We start from the raw sequence: 27,864 nt of genomic DNA, 5'->3' as shown, positions 1-27,864 counted from the left end.
ACAGTTTCAAGTGGGGTTTATTTACAGTAATTGTAGCAGACTTCCACAAAACTTACTGCTGTCAGTAAATTACAATGCATACAAGAACCCTTTTCTCTTCAGCGACCACATATCTTGCATAGAAACTTTTCTTTTACTGATAAGGCAGAAAATACCATGTCAAAAGGAAATGCAGGTCTGCTAGAACCTATTCTTGAAAGCATTTCTCAGACTGTGCACCTTGCTTCAGCCAGATCAGTCAGCAGCAGCAGCCACATAAGACTGAGGCCAGATTCATGAGCCTTGCTCCACAGCATTAACTACACCAGGGTCATTCCAGCAGGCACTCAGCACTCATGAATACACATTCCCTATACAAAAATTGTATAATTTAAACAATACTTCAATGAAATGATCACAGCTTAGTCTGCTAGCAAGAGAAACGCTTTTAGATTTACCCTTGGAGGGCATCCTTTGATAGAAGTCAGCTAAGCGAGAGCTGTGCTGATGTGATCGGACTCGCTATTTCCATATTAATGCAGGGCTCTGATGCGCTCGCCCATTACCTGGCGAGTGAAACACTCGGCACTTGCCTGAACACAGCTGTGAGCAGTGAGAAACTGAACCAAAACAGAACATTATTTTCCCACTGACCACCGGTGTGAGCAATGTCCCAGCAGCTTCGCTAGCCCCAGCCGTCCGTGGGTCATTAACGCCTTCTGCTCTCTAACGAGATTTCTCCATCCAGTCTAGTAGGATGTCCAGCTCGCCCAGGGATTTAATTGCTGCAGATGTGACGTTCAGCTGAAATGATATCAAGGAACAGGTTGTAAGCAAAGGTAGCGAGTACAAGCTAACGTAAAGAGAATCTGAATATCTGTGTTAATTACTAGGCTTAGTTATCAACTTACCCCTTCATAGTTGGCAAGTATTTGCTTAAACTTCTCAGGGGATTCCTGTCCACATGTGCATTTGTTTTGCTCATGCTAGAAAAAGAAGATAGAATTCATTAGTTCAGAGGGTTAATTTTTGAAAGTAGGAGACCACTTTCTAATTATGCTGGAAAGTACTGTGTAGACAGGGACCTCGTTAAGCTGCGGAAAGGGCTGCAGGTCCTTAACTCAGACGCCAGCTAAGAACAGTTTATTTTGACAGACAGAGGGACAGGATAAATATTGTTCTTCAGAACTAATGTGGGAGTTTGCTGATGAGTGGGCAAGTGTAACAATTTCTGAGCAGATACATGTACTCTTCTGATCACGCTTCTTTGTACTCTCGCTGAAACCATTTTTATCAATAATGATGTTATAACTTTATAAAATGTTTAGGTTTATCTATATACCAAGTACAGACAGATAAAACTAAACGGTAACAATACTCAAGACTTACACACTGCCCAAGTTTCCTCTTCAGGCTGAGGAAGGAGTTGGCTATGCTGCTGATTTTTCGGTTCACATATGAATCTTCGGTCTTGCAGTGTTTGAAAACTTTGTCCACGTAGAAGTTCAAAAGGTGATGGATGATGCAGCATCTATCTGAAGACTTAAGGAATATATTTCATTTTTAAACGGTCCTCCAAAGTGCTATAAACCTGTAGTCACCAACCTTTCTGCCCTTCTCTAGAATAAACTATCTGTAACACCAAGCACAGGAGCTGAGCACAGCAGGATGTTTGGATTCATATAAAGCTTTTTCAGTGATGACTGATGTAATCTGATAATATATATGGGAAATTATTTTAGACTGATTTTCAGGAGAGCCATCTTCAGCACGTCTCACTTAGTCAGCAAAATAAATAGCTGATATTGTAGCTGGCTGACACCTGAAACAGTGACCCACATCTAGTGCTTCAGAGTGTAAGGGAGCCACAAAATACTTATTTGTAATATATCTCACCTCCCAAGATCACATTCATCTGCTTTCGGATTCTTTAATTGCTTTCCACCCAAATCCTGATTCACCTTACTATGCCTTCACGGACAGAGGCGGTGGGAAGCCACAGCTAAAGCTCCCGTAAGTGGAGCATCATGTGCAACAACACACACAAAAATCTCTGCCCACCATTTCTGGAAAGCCAGTCAGGGCGAAAGCCCTGTGCGCTGCAGCCTGCCGCAGGGCAGGAACCGGCAGTGGGACACCCACCTCTTCTCGCATACGTGATCCGCATCACTTTATCCTCCCTGACCTGCTCGGCGTCTGCATTTTGCAGGAACTTAGACAAAGTGATGGTATAGAACAACTTCCCCAAATGCCCTGAGCTCATACACCTCATGACTGCTGTTAGGATGCTAGCTGGGCAAAATTATTCAGAGAAAAACTAGAGATGAGGTAAGGACACACCTACCTTAACCTTGTGCAGGGAGTGCGGGTACGACAAGATGCTCAGGGTCCTGATGGGATCTCTGGCTTGCTGCACAGAGAAGACAGAGCTGGTGATGTACGTGCTGGCTCCAGAGGGGCTTCGGGAGCAGCCGACCACAAAGCTTCCCCAGCTCCACAAGAGCCCCGAGCAATACTTACGATGTTGGCTTTAATTGCGGTGAAACCAGACCTAATCTCGGTCATGCTCACTGAGACCCTGCAGGGTCCAAAGTGGAAGATTTTGTGCCCAGCTGTCAGCGTCAAATGCAACCAGCACGACACGGAGAGGAGGCAGGGGAACAAGTGGGATCCCTTCATGCTGCTGCAGATGCAAGCACAGCCGGCTGCCTGGGAGACCTGCTCAAGGAAGATAATATTGCCTCGCTATTTTTTCTAACTAACACAGTTGTGATGCTTACGAAAATATACTTATTTTATATAGTACTTGCACATGTCTATTAAAAAACCACACTAACTAGTATCTCTTACATGTTTCTTTTGTATTCCCCATGTGCAAGAGAAAAAAAATCAAATAAACCCGAATATTTAACAGAAGATCCCAAAAGAAGGAAAAAAAAAACCCACACCAAAACCAAAAACCAGTAAAAGATTGCATGTAAATGGACAAAGTACTTTTGAAAAATTTTCATGAGAAAAATACATACAGATAAATTAAATTTTTAAGTCTGCTGGCAGAAGCAGCAGGAGGTAACTGTGAGTGAAAGCAGATCACCAAAGTCTGATCACAAAAGAAAATGCTTTCCCTCAGAAATAGCATACATCAAATGCAAGTTCTGTTAGCAATGAAAATTAAGGTTATTAATAAAACAAAAAAAAACTTTCAGAGATACATAATGGGAATACAAGGAAGCACGCACAAACACATAGAGCAAAAGGATAAAATCAACATCTTACCTTGTTCTTTGATGTGGGTTCACCGGTCTCGCCGACGACTGACCTGAAGAGCTCCAAAGACGGTGTTTTTATCCAGGTATCAGGAGGAAATAACTCTGGGATTAACTTTTGGGATTTTTCTTGCTTTTCCCAGCATGTATTTCCCTTTGTAATTTACTGAATTAATTAGCTAGTGAAAGGGACCAACTCTTTCACCCACAGGTGTTTCCCTAACCTATGGAGGCGGGAAATCTTGGCATTGCTGTATCATTTTTCATTCGGGAAGAGGGATGTGACCAAAAGGAGGGACCATCATGGGAGTTACATTCCCAAAATGCCAAGCTGGAGGGCTCCCCCAAGCACAGAGCCACGCTGCCAAGTCCCTCCTGGAGATGGGCTGTTCCCTGCTCATCACAGAGGCGCTGGGATGTGGGAAGCCACATGGCATCACCCCTTGGGATGCCAGCGGTCCAAACACCCCAGGGTTTCTGGCAAACAGACGTGGTGGGCTAGTAAAAGTGGCATTACTCAGAAAGCTGGCAAGGTCTTTCTCCATCACTGTCCTGGCACACGGGGCCTTCACACTATGGGGAGGCTCTCAGGCTTGCTCCTCAGGTGGTTGGGTGTTTATCTCCATCGGCACATCCCTAGTGTTTGGAGACCAAAGATGTGCAGGTATGAGATGGTAGGGCTTTGGGATGACACAGCTCCCACCTCGGTGCCAGAAGTCACTTTGTTTTCTGGAGCACAGATGACTTGGGTGAGCATTACGCACAGTCCAAAGCTATCACCTTGCAGAAGGGCAGAAATTTCACTCAAACCTTTAAAAGACCACCAGCCCAGAGGCAGCGGGGGCATTTTACCTGCCAGCAAAGACCTGGACCACACAGGCTATGGTCACCCTGCCACAGGCATTAGCTGCTGAGCAAAACTGATGCAGCCAAGGTCCTCGAGCGAACCAGGTATGTTCTTGTACCAACATTTCAGATCCAGGCTGTCCCCAAGGAACTAGGGTTTGCCAGCTGGGGCATGTTGTCACATGAAAGTGGCAGTACTGGTGCAAAAGGCAGGCTGGTTCACCACACTGTTGGCTCTGTAGTTTGGTTGCTTCTGTAAGCCCTCTGGAGGTAGCTCAGTTCAGTCTACAAGCAAAAATGAGCAGTCAAAAAAACTTCTTGGGCTCCCTGTACCCAGAAGGGAAAGTCAGAGGGATTTGGAGGGCATGGAGGTGGAGAAGGCACCCCTTTAACCTCACAGCCAACCTCTGGGGCAGCCACAATGCTCTGGGCGAGAGCAGCAGCCTGAGCGTGTGCCTGTTGCAACGCAGGTGTATCTTGTGTGCCGCTGCCTGTGGGCCAGGGCTGTTCTACAAAGTTTTGCTGGGTGAGTAATTCATTGATAACCAAGCTCAATCTTGAGCATGTATCAGTCATCAAGGGAGGACTAAACAAATAGATTTTATGCCCAGGCTAGTCATAGTATTGCATTCAGTATTGCTGAAACGACCTCAAATACACCAAACATGCCTCCTCCTTCATCCCTGTAAGGCAGCCAAAAGGCAGGTCCAAATCTGCAGCAGGTTGCATTTGCCCTTGCTGAGGTGTCAGAGGGCTCCTCAGCAGCCCAAGGCTGCTACTGCCTGCCTTCCTCTCCCAATTCCCAGCTGCTGCCTCTAATTGCAGTAAAAGTTTTGCTTGGAGCAGAGGAAGAGGCACCGGCACCGTTCCCAGGCAGCCTGGTGCACACCCAGCCTCGGTGAGGAAATGGGCGAAGAGGCAATAAGTTCTTACTTAATTATGTAAATTAGAGATGAGAAGAAGGGATTTTTAAATTTTTTTTTTCTCCTTTTGGTAACTGAATTGACACTCAAGGCAGGTCAACCAAATGCCAGCAGGCAAGAAACAGTCATGGGCTAAAGATTGCCAGCCAGGCTGGTGGAGGAAAGATGCCGGGACGCTGTGGGACCAGGAGTGAAATGTTGTGTATTATCAGGATCCAGGGCCTTGCTTATTCCAGACTCTGCATTGTCCTGGGGCGTCCCGTGGCCCCTCTGTCCTGCTGCTGCCCTCTTGTGAAGCACCCTCCCCGCAAGGGCAAGGAGGAGAAGAACCGCATGAGAGTGGGGGAGACAGTCCAGACAGGTTTCTAGTTTTGTTTTTTAAGTCTGTGTGCAATGATGGTAATGGATTGCCCCAAGTGCTGGACCTGGGGGAGGTCCGAAACCCTGGCTTTTTGGAGCAGATGGGATGGCATCAGCAGGGACCTCAGTACGTGTTGGACCAAGTCCTAATGGAAGCCAGTCAGCCCAGCCTGGCTTTCCCCAGAGCCTGCCTGAGGGAGGCTCTCGCCTACCTGCCAGCTACAGCAATATGAAAATAGCCTCAATAAAACAGCAAGCCTTTTCCCATATGCTCTGGGAAGGAAGAGGAAAAGGAGAAACAGGGATTTCTGAAGCACAGTAGAGTGACGATGCAGATGAGCTCAGATAGTAAAATGGGAACAGACTCCCCCAGGCGCTCCCAGAATAATTCAGCCTTTCGCATACTGCGGCGCTGGGGTGCGTGCTGGGAGCAGGGAAGTGGTCCTCTCCCCAGGAATCCTTCCAGGCAACTCCCAGCTAATGGCAGAGGTCTCCTCCCTCAGGATTTTACAGTAGGCACGTTGTGACAGGGCACACTGAAAGTAGTTGCAACCCAAATAACAAGCAAAGGCAGCATAGAGGGTTGTTAGCTATCTGCCACCGTGGTAAGGAATTAAAAAATAAGCCATGTGTATCATTAGCTTATCTGAGAAATCATTTTTACAAAGTCCGTGGTGAGGAGCACAGCTCCTGCATGTCTCACATCAACTCAAAAAGGCACAAAAGGGGCCAAAGGGAAGATCCCAAGTGCAACCTCTTGGACCACCCCAGCTCTCAGCATCTCCAACCGCTGCCAGGACCGATGCTCAGCCTCACCCTGCCAAGCAGGCGGCCAAATCACCACCACCGCGCAGAGCTGGCGTGGCTGCTGTGGTGATGGAAGCATCTCAGTAACAGCAGAAAGCACCAGACTGCTGCAGGCAAATGGCTCGTTGAAATGACTAACAAAGCAGATGTTCCCGGAGAGCCTGGGAGCGTGACATGAGACAAGATACCTACTCACCGATGGCCGGGTACGTCAGGGAAATTCAGCAGCAGCTCCCAGCCCTGCTCCAGCATCGGGGCTGAGCCATGCCCTGTGCACCCCACTTACTGTGGAGTCACTGCAGTCCTGCTTGGCATCATCCAGCACTGACCCAGTATTATTAATTTCACATATCAAAAAGATTTTGGCTTATCCTAAAAAAAAAAAAAATCCTTAAAAAAAAAAATAATCAGGCTGTTCTGATCTGAAGGAGCCACGCTGTTAAGAACTGACCACAGACACGTTAACTAGGTTTCCAGTAAAGTGTTTCAGAGTGATAATGTACCAGTTTCAATAGTGCATTTCAATGTAGTTTCATGCTGTAAGAAGATCTGATAATACTTCACAGACCATTCTTGGTTTGCCATTCTTTGTCATTACTCATTTTTCACAGCAGCTTTAGGTACACCAGTGTTTCAGATATGAGGTTGATAATGGTTTGTGCACAGGTCCCCAGAACTAGACAATGCGAATGACAGAAATGCCTCCAGTCATTTTAATAGACGAAAAGTCGAGACTAAACCAAATCCAGCAAAAATATCTGGACTCAGCAACTCTTCCTGACATCCTTCAGGAAAAGATCTGCAAAAACAGACTCAGCCACCCGAAACAAAAATGCTTGTAGGCTTTTACATCTCTCCTGGTAGTACTGTAGCTTACCAAAACCCCTGCCAAGGAACGTAATTCTGCTTCCACCAGCAGAGGAAAATGTTTCCACTTGGTTTTTATGCAGTGGAGTAATTTCTGAGATACTTGCAGTGGTGTAAATCATCAGACAGCCCTGCCTTAATCATAGCCGGGTGCTAATGGGAAGATTGACTGCAGCAGTGGTGCTATGCTGCAGCTCTGAGTAGTTCCCAGCACCTGAAACACCGGAGGTTTAATTGTCACACAGTCACCTGGCCCTCCCCTCCAGAGCCCATTTCAAACCTCGTTTGGACAAGTGCCCATCCCGCACCGTCCTCTCGAAACCCAGGGATTCACACCGGCACCCAGCTGGGTGTCACCCGCCCCGGCGTCACTCTTTCCATTAGCTTCTGCACGGACACGCTTTGCTCTTCGTGACGGAAATGTGTTCCACGGCTGCCAGCGTCCTCTCCTAGCTTCTGAAAATCTGGCTGCTCTTCACCATCTTAATTAGCGCAGTTCATTATCGACAGAAACCAGGGGCTGGTTACCCAGCAGGCTTGCCAGCCCTGCTGCTTGCGCAGCCCCAGCTCTGCAGTGCTGCTGACAAAATTAAAAATCTCTTTTCCTCAGTAAACTCTCCCAGGACTTCAGGATAGCCTGGGAGAGTGTCCTGCACCCTGAGACAATGCCTGAATCATCCTGATTTGGGGCATTGCCCACAACCGTCCCTCTGGAGCTGCTTTTGCCATTTTCTGTTACCTGCAGCCCAGCCCAGGGTGTCCCCAGTGCACAGCTCATCAGAAAGGGGACAGAGCCACCTCCCCAGGAGCATCCCCCCGGTGCTGTGGGTGGCCCTGGGCTCACTCTGTCCTCGCTAGATGTCCTCGGCTGGGTCATGGTCAGCTCCCGGCTGCGCAGGGTTGCGCGTCATAGAAAATGACAGTGCCTCAGCCACCGCCTTCATGGAGCAGATGTGACACATCTGTGTGACTCACCAATGGCAGTGCTGCCACCAAGCCAGGATTTCACCCAAAGAGGGTAAAGAAAAATGCAAAAAAGAGTGCCTTTTTTGTTTCCCTCCCCCCCCCCCCAAGTAAGATTCACCTTTGTGGAAGGGGAAAAGTGTGGTGGAGGATCTCATACACCGACATAGCTGTTCTGTAGAAAATCATCAACTTAGTCACCGGGGGTGGGGTGGGGGGGTGTTGAAGGTTAAATTCTTGCTTCTCCTTTTTTGATAAAATGTGAAGCATATTTTAGTTATCATAAATGGCATCTTCCCCAAAGGGAAATGCACATGTCAGGTCTCTACAGGTTGATAATACAGCTAAAGAGCAGCTTCTGCTCACTTGCCTTCAACTGTCCGGCAGCTGGTTTCAACAGCCACCTCCGTGTTCTCAGCAAAGTGTGTCTTCAAAAAGTGGTGGGTCCAGCCAAAGCACCGCTGTGCTCAAACCCAGGCAGGTGCACAAGCGGTGTGTGATGCTAAGGACCAGCCCAGGGGAGCTCAGCGCATTCCTGCTAAATTCAGGAACTGGCTGGAGAATCAAATTGCTCTTGGGGAAATTCCCACACCCCCCCAAAACTGCAACAGCTCAGGAGTTATCGGAATGGTTCAGCAGCCCACGGCTTGGGCACGTCACTCTCTTGTGATCGTTTCATCAAGATCTCCCAGGCAGGGTGAATTTCAATGGTTTGAGTTTTTTCTTCTTTTCCCCACCGATGTTAAGGAAATTTTCTATCTCAGCAAAATTTGAGGTGTAGTTCCCTGAAAAGCACTGCCCTGCCATTGAAGACAAACAGAAGCATCCACAAGAGAATGATGTAAAGCCCAACGCACATGCCAAAACGTGCACTGGTCTCCAAACGTGCATATATTTCACAGACTCACCTCTGCCAACGGAATTAAACACAGGCTGATTGAACGAGGCTTTCTCAGTTTCCAGGAGGTTTCATAAGCTTTTTGATGTGGGCATCTGACATATTAGCAATTGGGCTTCTCTAAGCAAACATAATGCTAATGTATAGAAAATGCTGAAGTACAATGAAGATTTCAAGCTGCCTAAGAAGCGCTGGCCTGCAAGGCTGCTGGGAGGACCAGCAGTTCACAGAGAAACGAATCTTTCCTGAAAGGTTTTTCTGCGGGACAGAGCTGTGATCACGGACTAAGAAAAATGCCCAAGCCAATCAAATTTCCACTTCCAAAACCCGCAAGTAGCCCCCACGCACATCTTCCCTGTAGAATATAGATTGTTTACTATGCTTGCTTCTAATTTATTTTTTTCCCCTCTCTTGCAATTAGTACTACAATCATAATTCTCATTACCAGCCATAGTGATGCTTCGCTTGTTGCTGCAGTCCTGGGGGGCTCCCATGGACACTGGGTTACACTGTTGATGGAGCAAGGTGGCCCCTTGGAAAGTGGGCATCTAAAAGAAAGAGACATGAGACAGAGGACCAGAGAGGAGACACAAATTTGCCACATTTGAAGAAAACAGCTCATTCCAAGGATAGGGATTTTCCATAGTGAGCCTGAGGATCCCCAGCTGAAGCCCGTGGATGCTGCCGCAACTCTAGAAGAGTTTGTGCAGACGGTTCTGGGGTGCTGTTCCCCACCAACGGGCTCTTCTTCAGAAAAGGGTTGCTAATGTTTAGAAAACTAAAGCTGAAGTTCTTTACTTGGAAAATTCAAATGAACAGTCCCAGAAAACGGCAGCAGTTCCCAGGCGCTCTCTGCAGCACGCGGAGATACAGAGTCACACAGAACGGCACGTGCGTGGTTATTGGGGGAACCATCTGCTCTCCTGGGTCACAAAGCGCAGCCAGGGCACGAGAGACACTTCGTGCCAAAATACCAAACTATGTCCACCTCCTGCAAAGCTTCAGGCTTTGGATGGCCTGGCTTTTCACATAATCACAGCGATGCCCTGGAGGGAAGAGAAACACCCATCATGTAGGCTGCCGCTGCCACGGAGAGTGATGCCACCGAGAGCGATGCCACCGGCAACACTGGCACCGAGAGCGATGCCACCGGCAGTGCTGGCACCGGGCGCCAGGCAGCAGCGTAGCCAGTACCAGACCCTGCTCTGCTGAAGTGCATGTCCCTCTCGCCCGGCTCTCCTGTTCCTCCCATCCTTATTTTTGGAAGAACTAAAAACCGATGGGATAGCAAAAGTCACACAGAGTGTTTTTTACAGCACCTGGGCTTGGCCTGAGGTTTGAGCCAGTGAGCAAGCCGGCTGTCCCACACAGCGCTCGGGTTTGCCCAGGAGCACCAAATGTGCTGATGGTGCAGGCAATAAATGATGCCTAATAGAGGAGAAACTGAGTGCTTGCTGCTATCAGCTCCATTTTTAAATTATCTGGGGAGCAAATGAATCACTCCAATAGCCAGTCAGCGCTGTCATAGATTTAGCTTTCACCAAAACTGAAACTTATGTTTCAGTAAATTCACTGTGGATTCTGTACATAACCCAGCTCTTAAACTCAGGTTTCAGTTTTGGCTGGGTTAATATTGCCTTGGGTACATATTAACTCGGGACTTGAATCAGTCTCAATTTCACAACCGTGAGGGGCCAAATCTGGTTTCGCTGGTGCTGGAGGCATGTGAACCCGCACGGAGGCACCCCGAGAGCGCTGCCTGCTCCAGCCCCAGCCCGAGGGCAGAGAGGGACTGGAGGGGAAAGACAGCAAAAAGGGCTCTTGCTGCCAAGTCACAGCCGCTCGGCTCCCTGCTCCCTCCCTTATTTGATAATACGTGGCCTGTGGAAATGAGCAAAAACCAGGCAAAGTGGCACCAAATCCCCTGGAGCAGGCATGAGGACAAGCCCACGCTGGGAAGTCTCCTGCGCTGTTCTCCCACCTCCTGTTTGCTTAATTCCTTTCATCCAGGCTGGCCTGGCAGAGGTGCGTCCCTCCCCGCACTGGAGCTGCACAGCCGCCCCCCAGCTCATCCAGCAAGGTGGCTTAATGAAGGACACTACCACTCGCCTAACGAGGAGCAACACAGAGCTCAGGCATGACAAACAGTGCCCCAAGCAAAAGTCCTGGGGGGCAAAACCGTCAGGGCGCCAGGGGAGGATTTAGGGGGTGCAAGCTGCCCCGTGAGCGGTAGCTGCGGGGTAAGAGCACGGTCTGCCCGGACTGATCAGGATGATTTCTCCCCTGAGCTCTGCAGGGTGGCTGGAGGAGAAGCTGGGAGGGAAAAGCGCTGTCTTCTGGTAAATTCAAGGTGCTGCCCAGGAGGTGTGCGGGCAGAGCCACCGCTGCCGCGAGCACGCCCTGCAAGGGGCCATGCACAGCACCCGATCCCCCACGGAAACAGCTTCGGCCCCGGGATGAGCAGGAGCTGCCACGCGGCTGCCCCAGGGCTCCGCCAGCCTCCCCAGGACACAACCCCCACTCACCAGGTGCATACTGAGACCTGCGTGTCCCCAGAGCCCCAAAGGGTTTGTCCCACCCCAAGCCTTGCACTGCCCTCAGTGGCAGGAGAGCCCCCTCTTTCACCATCCATCACAGCCACCGTTTGCTTCTGGGTATAAATTCCCGGAAAATCATGCTATGAGGCAAGGTTAATTTGTCCAGAGGTTTATCCTGTTATCAGCCTGCCCGTACAGCTCTGCCCTGGCCCCAGCACACATGGGGAGCATCGGCGTGTCCGTGGGACATCAGCGTTCCTACCGCAGCCCGGGCAGACCCACGCAGGCAGGACGAGCCCTCTGCTAACCAGAGCACCCTCTCAGCTCGGTGGAAAACTGAAGACTCAGTCACCTGCTGCACATTCCCCCACTGCACAAAGAAACCAGCAAAATCCCTTAAATCAGGGGCTTTGCCAGGTTGTAACTCTTACATTTGACTATATTTTCAGCAAACACACTGCCAGCCTCTTCCAAGGAGCGGGTGATGAACTGCCAGTCTCCTTTCCTGACAAGCAGCGGACATCTAGCAGGGGAAGTTCACTTCAGATCCTTCTTCTTTTTTTTTCTTTTTTTTTTTTTTTTTTGTAATACCATTTGCAGTGAAAGGGGGTTTCCACCATCCAGGTTCATCTCCCACTTCCTAGTTACAGCCCTCAAAAGCTAATGGAAAGCAATAAGCAAAAAGGGACATAAGAGCCTGATCCCATTACTGAAGGAAACCTTCCTCAGACTTCCACAAAAAGATAAATCCTGGGCAAATTGCTGAAGAAGTGCAGTGAGACCGGTGCTGAGCAGGAGCGGAGCAGACAGCCCAGCTCCCATGGAGGGAAGCAGGTGTTACCCCTGGGCACAATGCCGTCTCAGTAATAGCTTTTCAGTTACTGAATTCTACTGCTTTCATAACTCAAGTTCACATTTGCTTTGGGTCTCTGTAATTAGGATACCTTGCAGGAGAAACAGCCAGTTTGTATCACTCCCTGTAAAAAAAAAATTAAAAAATATAATAATGAAAAAGAGAGAGAAAACAGAAGGGAGATCTGAACATGGAGGTAGAAAATCTAAACAAAATACGTAAACCTCTTTGAAACCTCCGAAAAGCACATCTGAAGGATCATTTTTTAATCAAAAAATCTCTGCTTACGTAGGCGAGGTCAAACTATGATCATTCTTTCCCCGCCTACCTGTGGCACAGCCCGACGCGCACCCTGTGCTGAGGCTGTTAATTAGAAATTCCTCAACTTAAAATAAACAGATTCACCGAGAGGAAAAAACTTCTAGTAATTCTGTTTTATTGCTTTTTCACTGAAAGGGCAGTGGTGTCAGCAAGAGCCTCCGGGCTGACAATTCTGGGAATTTGCATCATGAAACTTGTTCACTTTGGCGTCTGGGGGGGTTCTGAGATGCCAGGTCCAAGTGCAGCCACCGCTGTCACTTTGCTGGTTGAGTAACGCACCAGCTCAGACCCCGGCTTCAGCCTGTACAGAACGGGGAGTCCCAGGACTCATGGCGTTATCACACTAATGATTTTGGAGCAGAAAGCCACAGCGGGGGCACGCAGGGAAATCCCCAGGCAGCGCCGGAGATGCTGCAGCATCCCTCACGGCACCGGGGATGACCCGCCATCACGTGCCGTCACGTGCGGCATCGCCAGTTGCGGCATGTGCTTATCTGCGTGTTGCGGAGTGGAAAAGAAAACCCGGGATTTCTCAACCCACAGCATGAGCTGCTGGGCACCGTACAAAAAAAAAAAACCAACAAAAAACCACCCCGAAACTCCACTGCGTGAGTGACCCAGCGTGGTGTTTGGCTTCAGGCCGAGGGTCCTGCTGCTGATGTGGAAAGTGAGTGAAGATGCCTCCGTAATCCACCCCGACGGTCACGTTACACTTCCGAGCAACTGGTTTGCATTATCTGATTTCTCAAACCATGATAAACAGTTCCTGTCTTACGACTATTCATAACTATAAATAGTTTGGATTTGTATTATTGGTCAGAGTGTCGATGCTAAATCGTGAAAGACAATATTGACCAGAAGATCCACACAGCCCAGTAAAACCAAAACTAGGAAAAAGAAACTCATCAAAACAGCACTTGTGAAATGACCTGTTCAAGACAGGGGTTGCTCAAAACTGCCTCTGTAGAATGTTAAAAAAAATAAATAAAAAGGCAGTGCAAGAGATATTTGGGTGAGTCAAAATGGACCATGTATTCAGGATTTTTTTGCCTACTTTTACCTTCTTAACTTCCCTGCAAACGAACTCATCTGAGATAGCTTCATTAGAATCATAGAAGTGTTTAGGTTGGAAAAAGCCTTTAAGATCGTCCAGTCCAGCCATCAACCCAGCACTGCCAAGGCCACCACTAACCCATGTCCCTGAGTGCCACATCTACATGTCATTTCAACACCTCCAGGGATGCTGACTGCACCACATCCCTGCGCAGCCTCTTCTGATGTTTGACAAGCCTTTTGGTGAAGAGAGGGGTTTTTTCCTCATATTTAATCTAAACCACCCTTGGTGCAACTTGAGGCCATTTCGTCTCATCCTAGCGCTTGTCACTTGGGAGAAGAGACCGACCCCCGCCTTGCTACAGCCCCTGTCAGGCAGTTGGAGAGAGGGGTCAGGTCCCCCCCCCATTCTCCTCCTCTCCTGGCTGAACACCCCCGGTTCCCTCAGCTGTTCCTCACCAGACTTATGGTCCAGCCCCTGCACCAGCCCCGTTGCCCGTCTCCGGACACGCTCCAGCCCCTCAATGTCTTTCTTGCAGTGAGGGACCCACAGCCGAACAGAGCATCTGAGGTGCAGCCTCACCAGTGCTGAGCACAGGGGGACCATCACTGCCCTGGTCCTGCTGGCCACACTGTTTCAGGTACAAGCCAGGACGCTGTTGGCCTCCTTGGCCACCTGGGCACACTACTGGCTCATGTTTAGCCAGCACCAACCAGCCCCTCCAGGCAGCTTTCCAGCCCCTCTGCCCCAAGCCCGTGGCGGTGCATCCTCCCTGCTCGCTTGGAGCACACGCTCCCCACTCCCTGAAATGCCAGCGCTGAGATCTCATCGGTGTCTACATGGTCAGAAACAGGACGGGACAGTGAGCATAAGAATATCCCCGCCAACAACTTATTTCAGGAGGAAAGAAAAAGAGAAGAAAGGTAATAACACCTCTGTTTGTATCCGGTCCCTTGCAGAGGGGTGAGGGCAGCATCCTTCACCTGGCGGATGGCCCGATCCTGCTCCAATGGGCTCCTTAGAAGACCCAGCAACAAGAGGGTATTGCAGCAGCACCACCCTCACCCACAGCTCCGCACACCCCTCACAGAGTGGCTTGAAATGGCAAAGTACATGCAACCTGGGGGAAAAAAGCACAACTCGCTCTTCTGAGTTGGCAGAGGGCACCCTGAAGTCCCAGGGCAGGATATTAAATAGGGATGTTCTTCTCTAGCTACTTTATAGGCTGCTGTGGACTTGCAAATATTGGGAGTTTTATGTATGCAAATAAAAAAGTACAAATATTTCTCAGTTAAGTTAATCACAAAAACACTGACTCTACAGATGGGAGGAACTCACCATTACTCGATGCTTTTATGTGATGATTCCAGCTTCATTTAGATCAAATGGAAGTTCTGGACCTGCTAAGAATTTTTATGTAAGGCTCTTTCTATGTCATATTATAAGTCACATTAGAGGTCACAGTAATGTCTTCTATTCATGATTAGTAACCGATTTCTGGACACTTAGATGTTACAAGACAAAAAAATGAAATTACTTAAATTTCCAAAGAGTAATTTGGGATTTACCTGTTGAGGTCAATATGAATCACATTGCAAATTTTGACAAGGCTGCTACAAAGCAGGTTTCCAGAAGTGAAAAATCTGATGTCATGCATTGCCAGCACAAAAAATTCTTGAGAAAAAAAAAAAAAAAAGGCATCCACTTTATGCTTCACCCATCAGGAACTGTTAGTCATCAGTGATGGGGCCGCTGAGAGAGCATTGCTTCAAAACTGCTCTTCACACAAGGTGAATAAAAGGCCACCAAGTCTCCACTTCCCCCAGAGCATCACTGGCCGCAGATGTCCCAGATCTGAAGGGATGAGAAATGGGAAATTTTTGAAAAGGAAAGAAAGAAACACACCATTATGATAGCCTGGAAACCTGGGGGATCCTCCAAGCTATATCTAGAATAGATAGTGCTTAAAATGCACAATGTTTCTTTGTCTGAAAGCAATGGCAGAGACCAAGAAGGAAAAAAAAATAATAAAAAAAATAAAAAAGTAAAAACTTGCTCACATAATAGCTTGCCAACATAAGCAAGGCTACACACATAGGCAGCCCCTTTTAACAAGAACCATGAGATGCCACCCAGCTCCAGAGGACAGGACCCCTGAAGACCCCCGAGCCCCAGCCCTGCACGTGCAGGGTCAGCCAGCACAGGTTGCTCAGGACCATGTCCAGGACCAGCCTTTCCTCCTGGCACACTGTGGGGGAAAAGCATTTCCCTCGATGCCTCTGTTTTACAGCAGAAACATAATTCTGCTGTCCTGCTGAGCATCTCCTGTGAACCTGCCGCTCTTAGAAGTTTGTGGGAGGTGGGGTAAAAATGTGTGAATGGCTTTTGAGTAACACGCTTTCCTTCCTGAAATGATCTTCTTGGCAAACATGAAAGCTGTTTCCTAAAGGTTTAGAAATACACCCACATCCCCCGGACACTCTTTAGGAAAAGGTGCTTTATTCATTCATGCAACCACTCCGTAGTACTTGCAGAGTCAATGCCTTTCCACAGCAGTAAGCAAGAATGAGTCAGAGTGAAACTGCACCGTCAAGATCTCTGACACGGCAAAGGAAATACAGGTAAACACAGCAGAGTATCATCCGTGCGCAGGCTAGAGTTTCCTTTGTGGAATGGACACATCTGGCTTACGCTTGTACCAAAAAAAACCCACAAAAAAACAAAAAAAAACAAAAAAACCAACAGGTTCCAAAACAAGGAGGAGGGAATTGCACAAGGCAGAGAACTGCTCTGCACACTCTGGATGTCAAAGTGAAATGACCTCATGGGGACCCCCAGGTTGTTCAAAATAAGAGAAGGTTAGAAATGAGCAGGCAGGAAGGAAGGAGGGCTCCCGGTGCCGTGCTGGAGAGGATTCCCGTGTGCCCAAAGCCCCTTTGCTTAGCATCCCACAAAAATACCGGCACCTAAACCTACTGCTGAGGATGAGGAGTGATAGCTCCGCTGCAGGGGAGCCGGTTTGCAGAGCCCAGGGCTGCATCCTCCACCGAAGGGCGTGGGTTTAGCTCCGGGCTTTGGTCCAGGGCTGCATGCAGCCCTGCTCCAGGGCACTGGCTCCTGACAGCATCGCACCTGCTGACCTCACCACATCAGTTTTGGTGCCCTGATGACGCCGCACCAGCCAGCCAAGTCTTGGCAGTGAAGCTTTCTTGACCCGTGGCAGATTTGAGTTAAGCTAAAGGGTGCAAAAAACTCTCCCAGGGTGGGAGCCAAGGGGGAAAGCAGGGAAAGGTGGGATCCTACCAGGGGAATGGGTCAGGTTTAAAACTACTTGGTTTTGTCCGAGCCACCTGCTGCTGCTCGCTCTGCTCCTTTCTCATAGCTTCTGTTGGCAGTCAAGAGGAAAAAACACCTGGCTGCAGGGGAAGAAAGGCGGGCGACCGGATCCGCTGTGATTCAGATGAACTAGTGTGCCTGCAGTGATTCACCAGGACCAGGCTTCCTCATCTCCTCAGAAAGAGGCAACATCAACAACAAAAGGAAAACAAATCAGAACACAAAACCCCAGATCGTTTCTGCCTCCAACCCTTTGATTACTAATATTTCATCCCCTTCACTCTTACTCACACATACGTTCACCGAACATGCCTCTCTCTTTCTCCTAAAAATAAAATTTCCAAAATCTAAATACATGGAAACCAACACTTGGCATTTTCCAGCTTTTTTGTTTTTTTTTTAACAAGTTCCTTCACAGAGGTTTGCAAATTCAACTTAGAAGAAATTCAGTTCAGTGAATGAAATGAAAAGTGATTTGTCCAAAGCAATGCATTGCAGGCAGCCTGGGAAGAGCACACTAGTTCAAGATAACACGGGAGCTTTCAGAGAAAATCCTCCGATTTCAGGAAAGCTGAAGTCATCTCCACTTTCTCCTTCTTGGATTTTCACATTTGTCAGTGAAATCTTTATCACAAGGGAAGCAGGGGCGAGTGTACTTGTATATATAGAATAAGAGCAGGGAAACGGAAAAGGAGATGTCAGAGATGGTAGTTTTATCAGAGCTGGGACAATAAGGCTCAGCTAAGCCAGTACACCCAGTTCACGGAGTCACCGCTGGGTTGCTTGGATGGGGCTCGTGTCCATCTCTAGGAAATGAAATCGGATTAAATAACCAGAAACACAAATATTTGTGACTCGCTTATACACTTTAAAACCACTCACCGATGTGAACGTAGTAGCTCCCATGGCACAAACCCTGTGCTGGGTGAGCAGCCAGGCAGCCGAGCACCAGCCCCGAGGGCCCTGAGCATCCCCAGCCGGGCTGGGCTCCTCCGCTCCATCCCAGCACCCCACAGAACTAATCCTGTTAGCGGTCAGACACACCACCAGCTGCAGTTCGGGAGCACAGCCTCTGAGCATGCTGAAGGCAGGGAGAATCCACACCAACTTCAGCAGATGTGTGCATTAACTGGAAAAAAAACCCAAAACAAAACAAAAAGTTAACATTTATTATGTGTATTCTCAGTATAGCATTAGAATGCCAAAGAAGGAGACAGTGTGTTATTAGAGGTTCATCAAAAGCAATGCTGCTGAATTATGCATGATGCTGGGGATCCTAAGTGCAGGTTTGATACAAAGCTTTAAAAATAGAAACACTTTTTTTTCCCTGACAGTAGGGCATTCATCTGAAAATAAAAAGTCATGGTGAGAATGCAGAAGTAACCTCACACACAGCACCTTTTCTTCTTTGCATTGTATCTGAAGCTTTCCTCTTTAGCCACATTTAAATTTACAAGAAGCAAGCAATGAAAAAAAAAAAATGCAGAGTCTAAGCACAAAAGATTTGATGGGGTGTGAGGAGAGGAGGGGGGTCAAGAGAACAGGAAACCCAAGTTGACGGGAAACCCAAGTGACATTTGGTTTTAATGAATGACTTAAAACCCCAATATTGCTCGCCAGGAAATGGGGAGAGGAAATTGAGCGATGTTTTGAGAGTATAAATTAGGGGCTCCATCAAGGTGAAGGCTGCAGATCTGCTCTTTACCCTCCTGTGAAATTCAGCTGAGAGCTGGACCAAGAGGCAAGCAGCCCATCTCCGCAGCATGCAAACCTGCCCAGCCCTGCTCTTGCTGCTCCTGGCTGCCAGCGCCCTGCCTGCCAGGTGCTCGCCCACCGAGCCCAGCTGCCTCCACTTCTCGGAGCTCCTGCCTGCAAAGCTCAAAGAGCTGAGGATGAAGTTTGAGGAAATTAAGGATTATTTTGTAAGTATAATCCTGCTAGTCTCTTCTTCTTGTTTTATTTTTTTGTTGTTGTTTTGGTTTGTTGGGGGTTTTTTTGCAAAGTTCAGTGATTTGGATGAGGAGGAAGACAGCTTCCTCTTGGCAGAAACGATTTGGTTGTGTATTGCATTACGGGCTGGTGGGGGTGAGCAAGAGAAGTTGGGTTTCATTGCTTGCTGAGAGACAATGTGCAAAGGCTTTCTTCCTAGTTTCAATCACAATGAGCTCGAGATTTCATAATGAATCCTTGTGAGCCTGACTGGCCAGGCTTCCCCCCAAGTGTTGCAGATGAAAGTATTCACTGAATTTATAGGTAGGAAATTGTCCCTTCTGCAGGGTGACCCAGGTCCAGCCTCGCTGAAGTCAATGCTAGAAGAAAAGGGAAATCTTTTGCTACAGACTTTTTCTTTGAAACAACCACAAAAGCCTGAACATGATGTTTTATGACTAGAGAAACGCTGCAGTAACTAGCACTTGCTTCAGTGCCTGTGGGAGGTCACGGCTTTGCACAGCTGCTAGCAGGACCCCGGGGCTGCTGAGGAAGCAGTACGAGATCTACTCAGAGCACCTAGTGCACCAGGACTGATAGAGATGGTTGGTCGCATCTTTTGTTACTATTTTAACATCAGGTTGTTTTAGCAATAAAACAAGACAGTTCTCCAGATCCAACCTTAGGCTAACGTCCTGGCTTGCATTTATTATCAAACAAACACAGCCAAGACTTTAGATTTCAAGCTTGCTGTAGATCTCCCAGTTAATGTTGGGAAGGAATATTGTTAGCCTCTCAGGAAAGCTTTTAAGTAACTCGGTGCCATGGGGTGACGCTTTGGGTGTTGCCAGCCCACCCCACCGCAGCTCTCTGGGCTGTCAGAGCTGACGGTGCCACAGGGGTGCCGCAAGAACAAACACCCTCCGCAGATCCCTTCTCCCCCATTGACTGGAGACTTACAGGGATAAGGAAACCAGGGCGATTAAACCCTCCTGCCCGGGGCAGCTGGCGGGCAGACAGGCTGGGGGGGAGGGGTACCTCGCCCCAGGGGCTGCCCTGAGTTTGACACTCATCTGAGGAGGGATGCGGTTTGCATCAGCGCTCTTACACAAACACCCTTTGCAGGAGTTGCACAGGAACAAAATCAAGGGCAGGGAAGTCTGTGATTTTGTTACCTTGCTGCCTCGACTGAGCGGTGGTTGCACTGCAAGGTCCCCAACCGGAGCAGTGGTGACTCCTGCGCCTGGCGTCACCGCGCTGTGCACGCAGGTGGGCTGGCTGCTCTTTGCTTTTGCTTCAGCCGGACCGTCAATGCAAAGCAGCGAAACGACCGTTTGGCAAAGGCAAAGGGAGAAGTGTTGACTGCCCGACTAAAGCTCACGTTTCCATTGCATCCTTCCACAGCAATCGAAAGATGATGAACTCAGCATCCAGCTGCTCAGCTCTGAACTGCTAGATGAATTTAAGGTAAGAGTGATAACTCTCATCTAAGTCCCTTATCCTTCTTCATCCCTTGGCCAGTGTTTTGTAAGAAAGGAAGCAGATAGGAAATCAAGGCATTTCCCAATGTCACACAAGGTCAGTTCTCCAGCCCAGCAGTGACACGTGTGTCTGTGGCAGGGCTGACGCATGGTTCTCCCCACATTGCAGCCGCAGCCAGCAGTGCTGTCATGCTGCAAGTGCTTTGACCACCAGCACGATTTTGATTTTTAAAAACACCCACACACACCGGCACTGGTGGCTGGCCCCAACACGGTTACCTCCTCTCGCCCCAGGGGACCTTTGGCTGCCAGTCAGTGTCGGAGATGATGCGGTTCTACATGGAGGAGGTGCTGCCCAGCGCCATGAGGACCAGCACGCACCACCAGCAGAGCATGGGCGACCTGGGCAACCTGCTGCTCAGCCTGAAGGCGACAATGAGGCGCTGTGTGAGTGGGGCTCAGAGTCACGGGGGTGGGGATGACATCAGTGCAGGGTCGGTCTCAGACCAGCAGCAGTGTGGGGAGTGGGTGCTGGGTGTTCCCAGGAGCAGGGGGCAGAAGCATGGGTGTCAGGGTGGTGTGGAGGAGTAGGGCTGTGGGCTGGCAGCCCCTATAAGGATGGGGGTTCTCCTAGCCTTGGCTCTCCAGGCTTTCATCAGTTAAATAACGATGCTCAGAGACTCTGTTCACTTATTTGCAGCCAGCCTCACCTGACAGAGTCTGGCTGAGGAGATAAGGGGAGGGAGGGCAGAGGGTCCATCCCTTACCTGGGTGCTGGAGCAGCGCGGCTCGGTGCTGATGCCTCCTGAACCCACGCCTGGGGTGGCTGTGACCCCATCGCCTGCCGCAGGCTGAGTCAGACGGGACAAACCCTGCCTGGGGCAGGGCGCACCGCAGGGCTGCCCTCACCCAGGGCTGGCTGCGAGGGGCACGGGGCTGGGAAAGGGTTCAGGATCCATGCCTCAGATCACGCCAGGCTCCTTTCATCAGTGCACGGTGCAAAGCAGCCACAGTTACTGCCCCAGCGAGCCCCATGGCCGCATGGGGGGAAGGGGAAGGTGGAGACTGGTGGGGCGGCAGTGACGAGGGGCAGGAGGAGGGGAGAGTTGCTGCCACACACCCCGGGAAGGAAACCTGTGTGGTTGAAGCCGTTGCTCTTGTCTTTTTGCAGCACAGATTTTTCACGTGCGAGAAGAGGAGCAAAACCATAAAGCACATTAAGGAGACATTCAGTAAGGTGAGGTCACCGTTGGCGTGGCTGTGCTGAGGTGGGAGGGACCCGCTGTCCCAGTAGATTTTGCTGCTGGCTTCAACTTAGGACAGAGAACAGAACACGAAAAAAATCTGTAATTATATGAGTAACTAAGGCAGAGGAATCCAGAGCGCGATGCTTGAAGGAGCAGCCGCGGGTTCCCCAGAGGGGTGGGTAGAGAAGCTGGAGGTGTCGGTGGAAGCACAGTGTGTCTAGCGATCGCGCATCACCTACGGCGGCACGCTCAGGCTTCAATGGGCTCTGCTCTCACCTGCAGATGAACGAGAACGGAATCTACAAAGCCATGGGAGAGTTTGACATCTTCATCAACTACATCGAAGAGTACCTGCTGATGAAGAGAAGGAAGTGAGAACGCCTACGGGGCTGCACCTTTCACACAAAATCCTGCTGATTGTTTCAGAAACCACTTTAGGCTGCAAGAGCTCACGAGAGTTTTAAGTTATCTTAGGGTTCAAGCCAAGAATTACAGGTCAATAACTTCCAGATTAATGTTGTATTTAAAAGGGTCTGTTTAAACAACTGAATTTAATATTTATTACTTCTAATACCTCCAGTGTTTATGTTTACAATATGTTTTGAAGAAAAGTGTGATGAGTTTGTAAATACTATTTATTGTTCAATGTTTTAATACTGGTTTTAGTAGTGCTATTTTATTCATAGCTTCTAAACACCCAAAGCAGGGTTCTTCTGGGGGGCAGATAATGAGCAGAGCTTATCCTGAGTCCAATTTCACCGAGCACAGTCACCTGAGCAGGAGCAATTCCAGCTCTGAGTTCAACAAACTTTAATTTTAAGCAAATGAGAGCTCTCCTCATGCTCTATCCCTCTATTTATTTATGCAATCAAATGTCTTTATGCATAACCATGTCACTGTCTGTCACAAGTTCTGCAGCTGGAACTAGGCTCTGAAATATTCAAAATTATTCCATGGCTTTGCACTGAGCAAAACAATCGTAAACGTAACCACAGGCATTTTTTTCTGGTGTGCATGAAAAGCAATGTGGGGGAGGACCCGCGCTCCTGCGAACCACGTGCAATCATGGTACAGCAGCAGATCAGTTAACCCCGCCTCTAGTCTTCAGCCTATATACTAGTCCAGGTTAAAGAAAAGTAAAAAAAGAAAATAGCAGTAAGAATGAAATGTTTGGTTCTAATAGAACTTGGCTTAAATGTTGCTAATGACTGACTTCCAGAGCTGCTGGGTCGGCCACTCTGCACTTTCTAAAGTTAATCTTACTATTTTCCAGTCTTTGATTGGGTTTTGTTGTTGTTGTTGTTAGTTTTTCTTTCAGAAGATAGAGGATATTTAATTAACCACCATTTTAAGGTGGCATGGGTAATTTGCATTCAAATACATGAAGCTGCGTGCAGCACTGACAATATTGGATGCTGAGCCAGAGGAAATCGCCAAAACCCGGAGGCATTTGCTTCTAATATTTAGAAGTATTAGGGCACGAATATGATGAAACACTGTCAGTTTGTTGTTTGCTTTGTAAGTTACCACTGAAAAGAGGCTATTTATACTTGATTTATTCTATTTGTACATTTATGGTGACAGAGGGGCATTCCTGCTGGCAGTCTGCCCACACGGGAACTGGTTATCCCAGAGCAAGGGCAGCCCCAAAGCAGGAACGCTGCTCCGTGCGTCGCTCCTGCTGAAAGCAATCAGGTGGTGTGGGCTCAAGGGCAGTGTGGCAGCCAAACACTGTAACATCTAATTTATGCTTCTTACCAGGACACATTAAGCTCCTGTTGAGCCCACTCTGTACTTGTTTTTCCACCAAACGCCTGGATTTCGGTGTTGTAGGAGAAGCAAGGACAGCCTCAGAACTGCAGCAAGAGCCCAGAGTGGTTCCACTCCTGGGGAGGTCACGCTGACGGGGGGCACCGTGCCTTGGCCACGGCTTCTGTCAATCTGTGAACTTTTGCATGGTTATCTGTATGAAAAGAAATCTTCTATTTTTGCTAATAAAGACTTCCTAATGAATACAGCCTCTGTTCTGTGGGCTCTGTTCTGTTCTTGCAAGTTGTTAACAGGGTTGTAAATCAGCACCAGCGCATAGATGCTGTGCCCAGTGTCACCAGGCTGGGTGACACAGATCCAGGCAAGGAGGACCACCGAGGGTGCGTTGCAGGCATTAATGACCAGGGAAGTGAGAAGACCTGAGGTCCTCACATTTAAACACAAATTTCTGATTAAATACCTGCCACTGATTTCTTACAGTAGAGAAACACTGGCCCCACAGTACTCCATGGGTCACTCCGGCCTCTAACTCTAGCAAGTGTTTCAGCCATTGCCCTTTTCAGAGCAGCATTTACAGTCACATAACTCATTATGTGCCAAAAAGTCATCACTAATCACCAGGGTTCAGCATCCCTGTGCCTCCCTTCCCCTGGTTTACAGGAGAGAGCACTGCTGCCTCTGTTTATCTACTGGGATGTTTTTAACTTCACATCTGCTCTCAGTCAGAGGCGGCCTTGATCCTAGATCAGACAGTAGATACTAGCTAAAAGCTAGAATAACATAAATTAACAACAGAACCGCTTGCTTGTCCTCAGGCTGGGGATTATGTACCTATGCACATGGATCCGTATGCACAGCAGCTGAATCCTGAACAAAACCGAGCTGGCACACACGTGGGAATTAACAGCTCTGTTACTAAGAAACCCGGAATTCAACCAGTGTCACCATTTCCAAACTCCAGCTCCCACCGACAGCCTGGGGTGGCTGCTGGCAGGTACTCACCTGGCCACGTTCCTGTTTCACTTTGGAGCCTCTTTTGCTTTCACTGCTCTTAGCCCTTGTCTTGCAAGTCCGGCAGACTCCAGGTGTTGCTTGGCAGCTGGGGTTCCTTTCCTAACTGCATTAGAAATGAAAAAAAAAAAAATTCAGGTAATACGATAATTTCTAGACATCTGTTCCTGCCCAGACTTCAGTCCGGTGTTGGCCAGTGGAATTGCTGAATTTGCCCCAAAAGACTGTGTTCTCAGTAAAACCTGCACTTAGGGGCACTGCTCAAAGCTTCACCCCAGGCAGAGCTGGTCCACACGCTCCCCTGACCCTTCTGCACCTATTTTCCTCCCTTTTACATAGCTTTTCTTCCCTAGAGAGGCAGGGAAGAGCTCTCAGGTCGAGGCAGGAGCCCCAGGACCCTTGTGAGCTACACTGGTGCCAGGACCCTGTTCTGTGCGGAGAAAAGGGCAGCATCAGCTCAGCTGCGGTGAGTTTTTCAGTAAAGCTGTCACTCTGGTTAAAGTAACCACAGGAAAGAAGCAAAGGGGATGCCTCTTGCTGTATAAAGGTTTCCAGTTGCCTGATGCTACAGAAGTCATCTGAATCAGAAGAAAAACGGAGGCAAAGCAAGTCAGCAATCTGGACGGATCAGCTGCCTGCTGGCAGGGACATCAGCGTGGGAGGGGAGCTAGCACGACAGGGAGATACAGCTCCGCTCCTCCAAAACTGGGCTGGGAATCTGGAGGGGCTGCAGAAAGGAGCTGTGGGGGTCCCAGCCAGGGACACGGGTTCACTGGGGGGAGCGAGGAACAGGAGCCTGCAGACACGTAGTGCTAGATCACCGTGCAAGCCATGTGCAAAGAAGTCCATGCCATTTGTCACCAAAACACAGGCATGCCTGCGTCATGATGCAGATCTGGTGGGCAAAGTCATGCAGACACACCTCTGACTAAACATACTGTCCCAGTCTCTGCTGGGATGGAGTTTGTTTTCTTCTTAGTAGCTGGTGCAGTGCTGTGGTTTGGTTTTGCTGTGAGAACAAGGTTGATGGGACACATGGGTTTAGCTGTTGCTGGGTGATGTTTGTACTAAGTCAAGGACTTTTCCATTCCTTGGGCCCTGGCAGCGAGAGGGCTGGGGGGGGACAGGAATGGGGAGGGGACACAGCCAGGACAGCTGACCCGAACTGGCCAAAGGGCTATTCCATACCATACGGCGTCATGCTGAGTATATAAACTGGGGGAAGAAGGAAGGGGGGACACCCGGCATTATGGTATTTGTCTTCGCCAAGTAACCATTATGCATGCTAGAGCCCAGCTTCCCTGGGATGGCTGAGCACCTGCCTGCCCATGGGAAGTGGGGAATGAATTCCTTGCTTTGCCTTGCCTGCAAGCGCAGCTTTTGCTTTACCTACTAAACTGTTCTTATCTCAACCCTCGAGTTTTACATTCCTTTCCAATTCTCCTCCCCACACCTCTGGGTGCCAGGGGAGTGAGCAAGCAGCTGTGTGGTTCTTGGTTACCAGCCAGGGTTAAAATACGACATGTATGTATCATCCCCAAGACATTTTAGGAAGGGTGTTCTGGAAATCCCAGCAGAAGCAGTCTGGGCAAGCAAAGACAGCATCTACCATGGAGAGATGACGTCTCCAGTGGAGGAGCAATTGCCATGATTCATTTCTGGCTGTGCCCTCAAGCAGCCTTTTCCCATTGCTAGACCAGCCCCGTCCACAGCAGTGCCTCCTTGCCAGGACATGCCACTTAAAAAAAGAAAAAAGGGGGACCCCCCTCCCCCCCCCCCCCCAAGGGTAGCCTGCAGAGCTGAGACCCAAGACACCATTAAAGTCATCTAGGTGACTCACAATACCTACCTCATACCAGAATCACAGCACCAGCATCACCCAGCTCCCTGCTCACAGCATCTCGCCAGCCTGCACCCTGACCTGGCAGCAGCTCTGCAGACTCCCTTGGGTCCCAACGTCAACTAACGCATGCCAAAAACATCTACATTTTGGGGGGAAAATGACAGAAACCCCTCTTTTGCTATGGCAGCATGATGCTCTGTGCACGCAGCGGGTGAGCTGAGCTGAGCCAAGAGCTGGCATGCTGCTTCTGCTGTGATAAGGCCCCAGCATCCCTCCACAAAACGCAACAAGACAGTGCCCCCCTGCACACTTCTGCCATGTGCAGCCTTCTGCTGCTCCTGCAATGCTGAAGCTGCTGCAATGGGGTGGCTGCGTGCCCCAGCACGGTGCGTTATCCCCATCGCTTAGTGCTGATGTAGTTCCTGCGAATCTCAGTGTCAGTCTGGCTGTTACAGTAACAGCACAAGACTGTCACATAGATCGGAGGTGGTGGTTTTCTGGTTTTTTTTATCCCACAGAAAGAAATGGTTTCCTGGCTGGGTATCTTCTTCCGGATCGCTCAGCCCACTGCCTGCTCAGCAGCTCGGTACCTGGGAGCCTGAGTTACTCGCCCGCCCTGGGCTGAGGGGGCTGCCTGCCCACCCAGGCTGAGCTCCTCACCTGGCCAAACGCTGTGCCCTGACCAGTGCCAGAGACATTCCCGTATGGCACAGGCTGCATGGGGTTAAATCACTTTTGGGGTTAAAAAAAAAATACAATAAAGGTTCAAATATTATACCCTAGAGGAAAAGGACTGGGGATTTGGTCTAAATACAGAGAACGGAGGATTATCAGACCTGCAGTTCCCAAGGGGTGGTTGCACTGCTTTTGAAGAGCAGTCACCATCAGGCCAGAAGCGACCCTGCTGGGAACAGCATGGCCAATCCAGCCCATTATAACATAGCCAATACTACGTAAAAAAATCCCATTTCTCCCTCCCAGCATGCCCCATCGGTCAGTGCCACTGGTGCTGCTGCCTTCAGAGAGTAACACCAAAACCCACAGCTAATTTCCATTTTCCTCTTTAGAAAGTCCAGTCGGTCTCACCCAACGCAAGCTCCAGCTGCGGCTGAAGCCCCCTGTTTCCAACAGCCCGGTGCGGGGCTCAGCGGCACAGCACCGGCAGACAGGGACAGACAAACCACTGCGGCCAGCAAAGTCCAGGCTTGCCTAACCGCGCCACCACGCAGGCAGGGGGTTTCATGGTGAAACCGGCTGAGCTGCAGCGGGTGAATCACTGCCAGCGAGCGCCGGAGCAGGCGTGGTGCCAATCATCCCCACTGCCCGCAGCGTGGCATTTGCAAGATGCTGCAGTGCAGGCAGTCACTAACTCCTTCCACTTCCCACCCCCAACCCACCCCCTTTGGAAGGAATCCCAGCTCACAGGAAGGTGCAACACCCAGCCAAGAGAGAAGAAAGTGTGGATGCTGGGTTTGCACATGGAAAAAGTGGTTTCACAAATGCTTTAGTTTCATTGCTGCAACTTGTACACAAGCACACGCAGACAAAACTCCTGAGGGCTGGAGAAGTGCCC

At 49.3% G+C, this 27,864-nt stretch overlaps 2 protein-coding genes across 13 annotated transcripts; one reads left to right on the top strand and one right to left on the bottom strand.

Moving 5' to 3' along the window:
- On the bottom strand, window positions 1-21,447 carry LOC130159753 (interleukin-20-like). 11 transcript variants are annotated; one of them, XM_056361721.1, is made up of 12 exons: window positions 21,188-21,447; window positions 17,893-18,139; window positions 15,243-15,528; window positions 15,013-15,074; window positions 14,608-14,794; window positions 12,391-12,423; window positions 3,256-9,457; window positions 2,500-2,697; window positions 2,324-2,389; window positions 1,369-1,521; window positions 891-965; window positions 1-783 (listed from the first exon to the last, which is right to left on the bottom strand). In XM_056361721.1, exons 8-12 carry the CDS (start codon window positions 2,656-2,658, stop codon window positions 706-708), a joined length of 531 nt encoding a protein of 176 aa, XP_056217696.1. In that variant the 5' UTR covers window positions 2,659-2,697; window positions 3,256-9,457; window positions 12,391-12,423; window positions 14,608-14,794; window positions 15,013-15,074; window positions 15,243-15,528; window positions 17,893-18,139; window positions 21,188-21,447; the 3' UTR covers window positions 1-705. The 11 variants fall into 11 exon arrangements, with proteins under 11 accessions (XP_056217696.1, XP_056217695.1, XP_056217691.1 ...); XM_056361720.1 differs by lacking the exon at window positions 15,243-15,528 and having other exon boundaries at window positions 15,013-15,077; XM_056361716.1 differs by lacking the exon at window positions 15,243-15,528.
- Window positions 18,150-23,680, top strand: IL10 (interleukin 10). Of its 2 annotated transcripts, XR_008825836.1 has the most exons (6): window positions 18,150-18,932; window positions 20,344-20,406; window positions 20,715-20,867; window positions 21,592-21,657; window positions 21,950-22,162; window positions 23,429-23,680. XR_008825836.1 is itself a non-coding variant. In XM_056361715.1 (5 exons), exons 1-5 carry the CDS (start codon window positions 18,774-18,776, stop codon window positions 22,040-22,042), a joined length of 534 nt encoding a protein of 177 aa, XP_056217690.1. In that variant the 5' UTR covers window positions 18,150-18,773; the 3' UTR covers window positions 22,043-23,680. The 2 variants fall into 2 exon arrangements, 1 of the variants encoding a protein (XP_056217690.1); XM_056361715.1 differs by having other exon boundaries at window positions 21,950-23,680.
- The last annotated feature ends 4,184 nt before the right edge of the window (window positions 23,681-27,864 follow it).

The sequence above is a fragment of the Falco biarmicus genome, chromosome 16 (genome assembly GCF_023638135.1).
Source record: "Falco biarmicus isolate bFalBia1 chromosome 16, bFalBia1.pri, whole genome shotgun sequence".
NCBI classification, from domain to species: Eukaryota; Metazoa; Chordata; class Aves; order Falconiformes; family Falconidae; genus Falco; species Falco biarmicus.
This window is presented reverse-complemented; position numbering and strand designations above follow the sequence as displayed.

What these genes read in the sequence shown, in the direction of transcription:
- LOC130159753 (XM_056361721.1), bottom strand. Translation starts at nt 2,658, where the DNA reads ATGAAGGGATCCCACTTGTTCCCCTGCCTCCTCTCCGTGTCGTGCTGG. An exon ending in CCGCAATTAAAGCCAACATC is followed by an intron (nt 2,390 to 2,499) that starts GTAAGTATTGCT and finishes TTCTCTGTGCAG; the next exon opens with CAAGCCAGAGATCCCATCAG. An exon ending in AGAGGAAACTTGGGCAGTGT is followed by an intron (nt 966 to 1,368) that starts GTAAGTCTTGAG and finishes TTCTTTTTCTAG; the next exon opens with CATGAGCAAAACAAATGCAC.
- IL10 (XM_056361715.1), top strand. Translation starts at nt 18,774, where the DNA reads ATGCAAACCTGCCCAGCCCTGCTCTTGCTGCTCCTGGCTGCCAGCGCC. An exon ending in AGGAAATTAAGGATTATTTT is followed by an intron (nt 18,933 to 20,343) that starts GTAAGTATAATC and finishes ATCCTTCCACAG; the next exon opens with CAATCGAAAGATGATGAACT. An exon ending in AGGCGACAATGAGGCGCTGT is followed by an intron (nt 20,868 to 21,591) that starts GTGAGTGGGGCT and finishes GTCTTTTTGCAG; the next exon opens with CACAGATTTTTCACGTGCGA.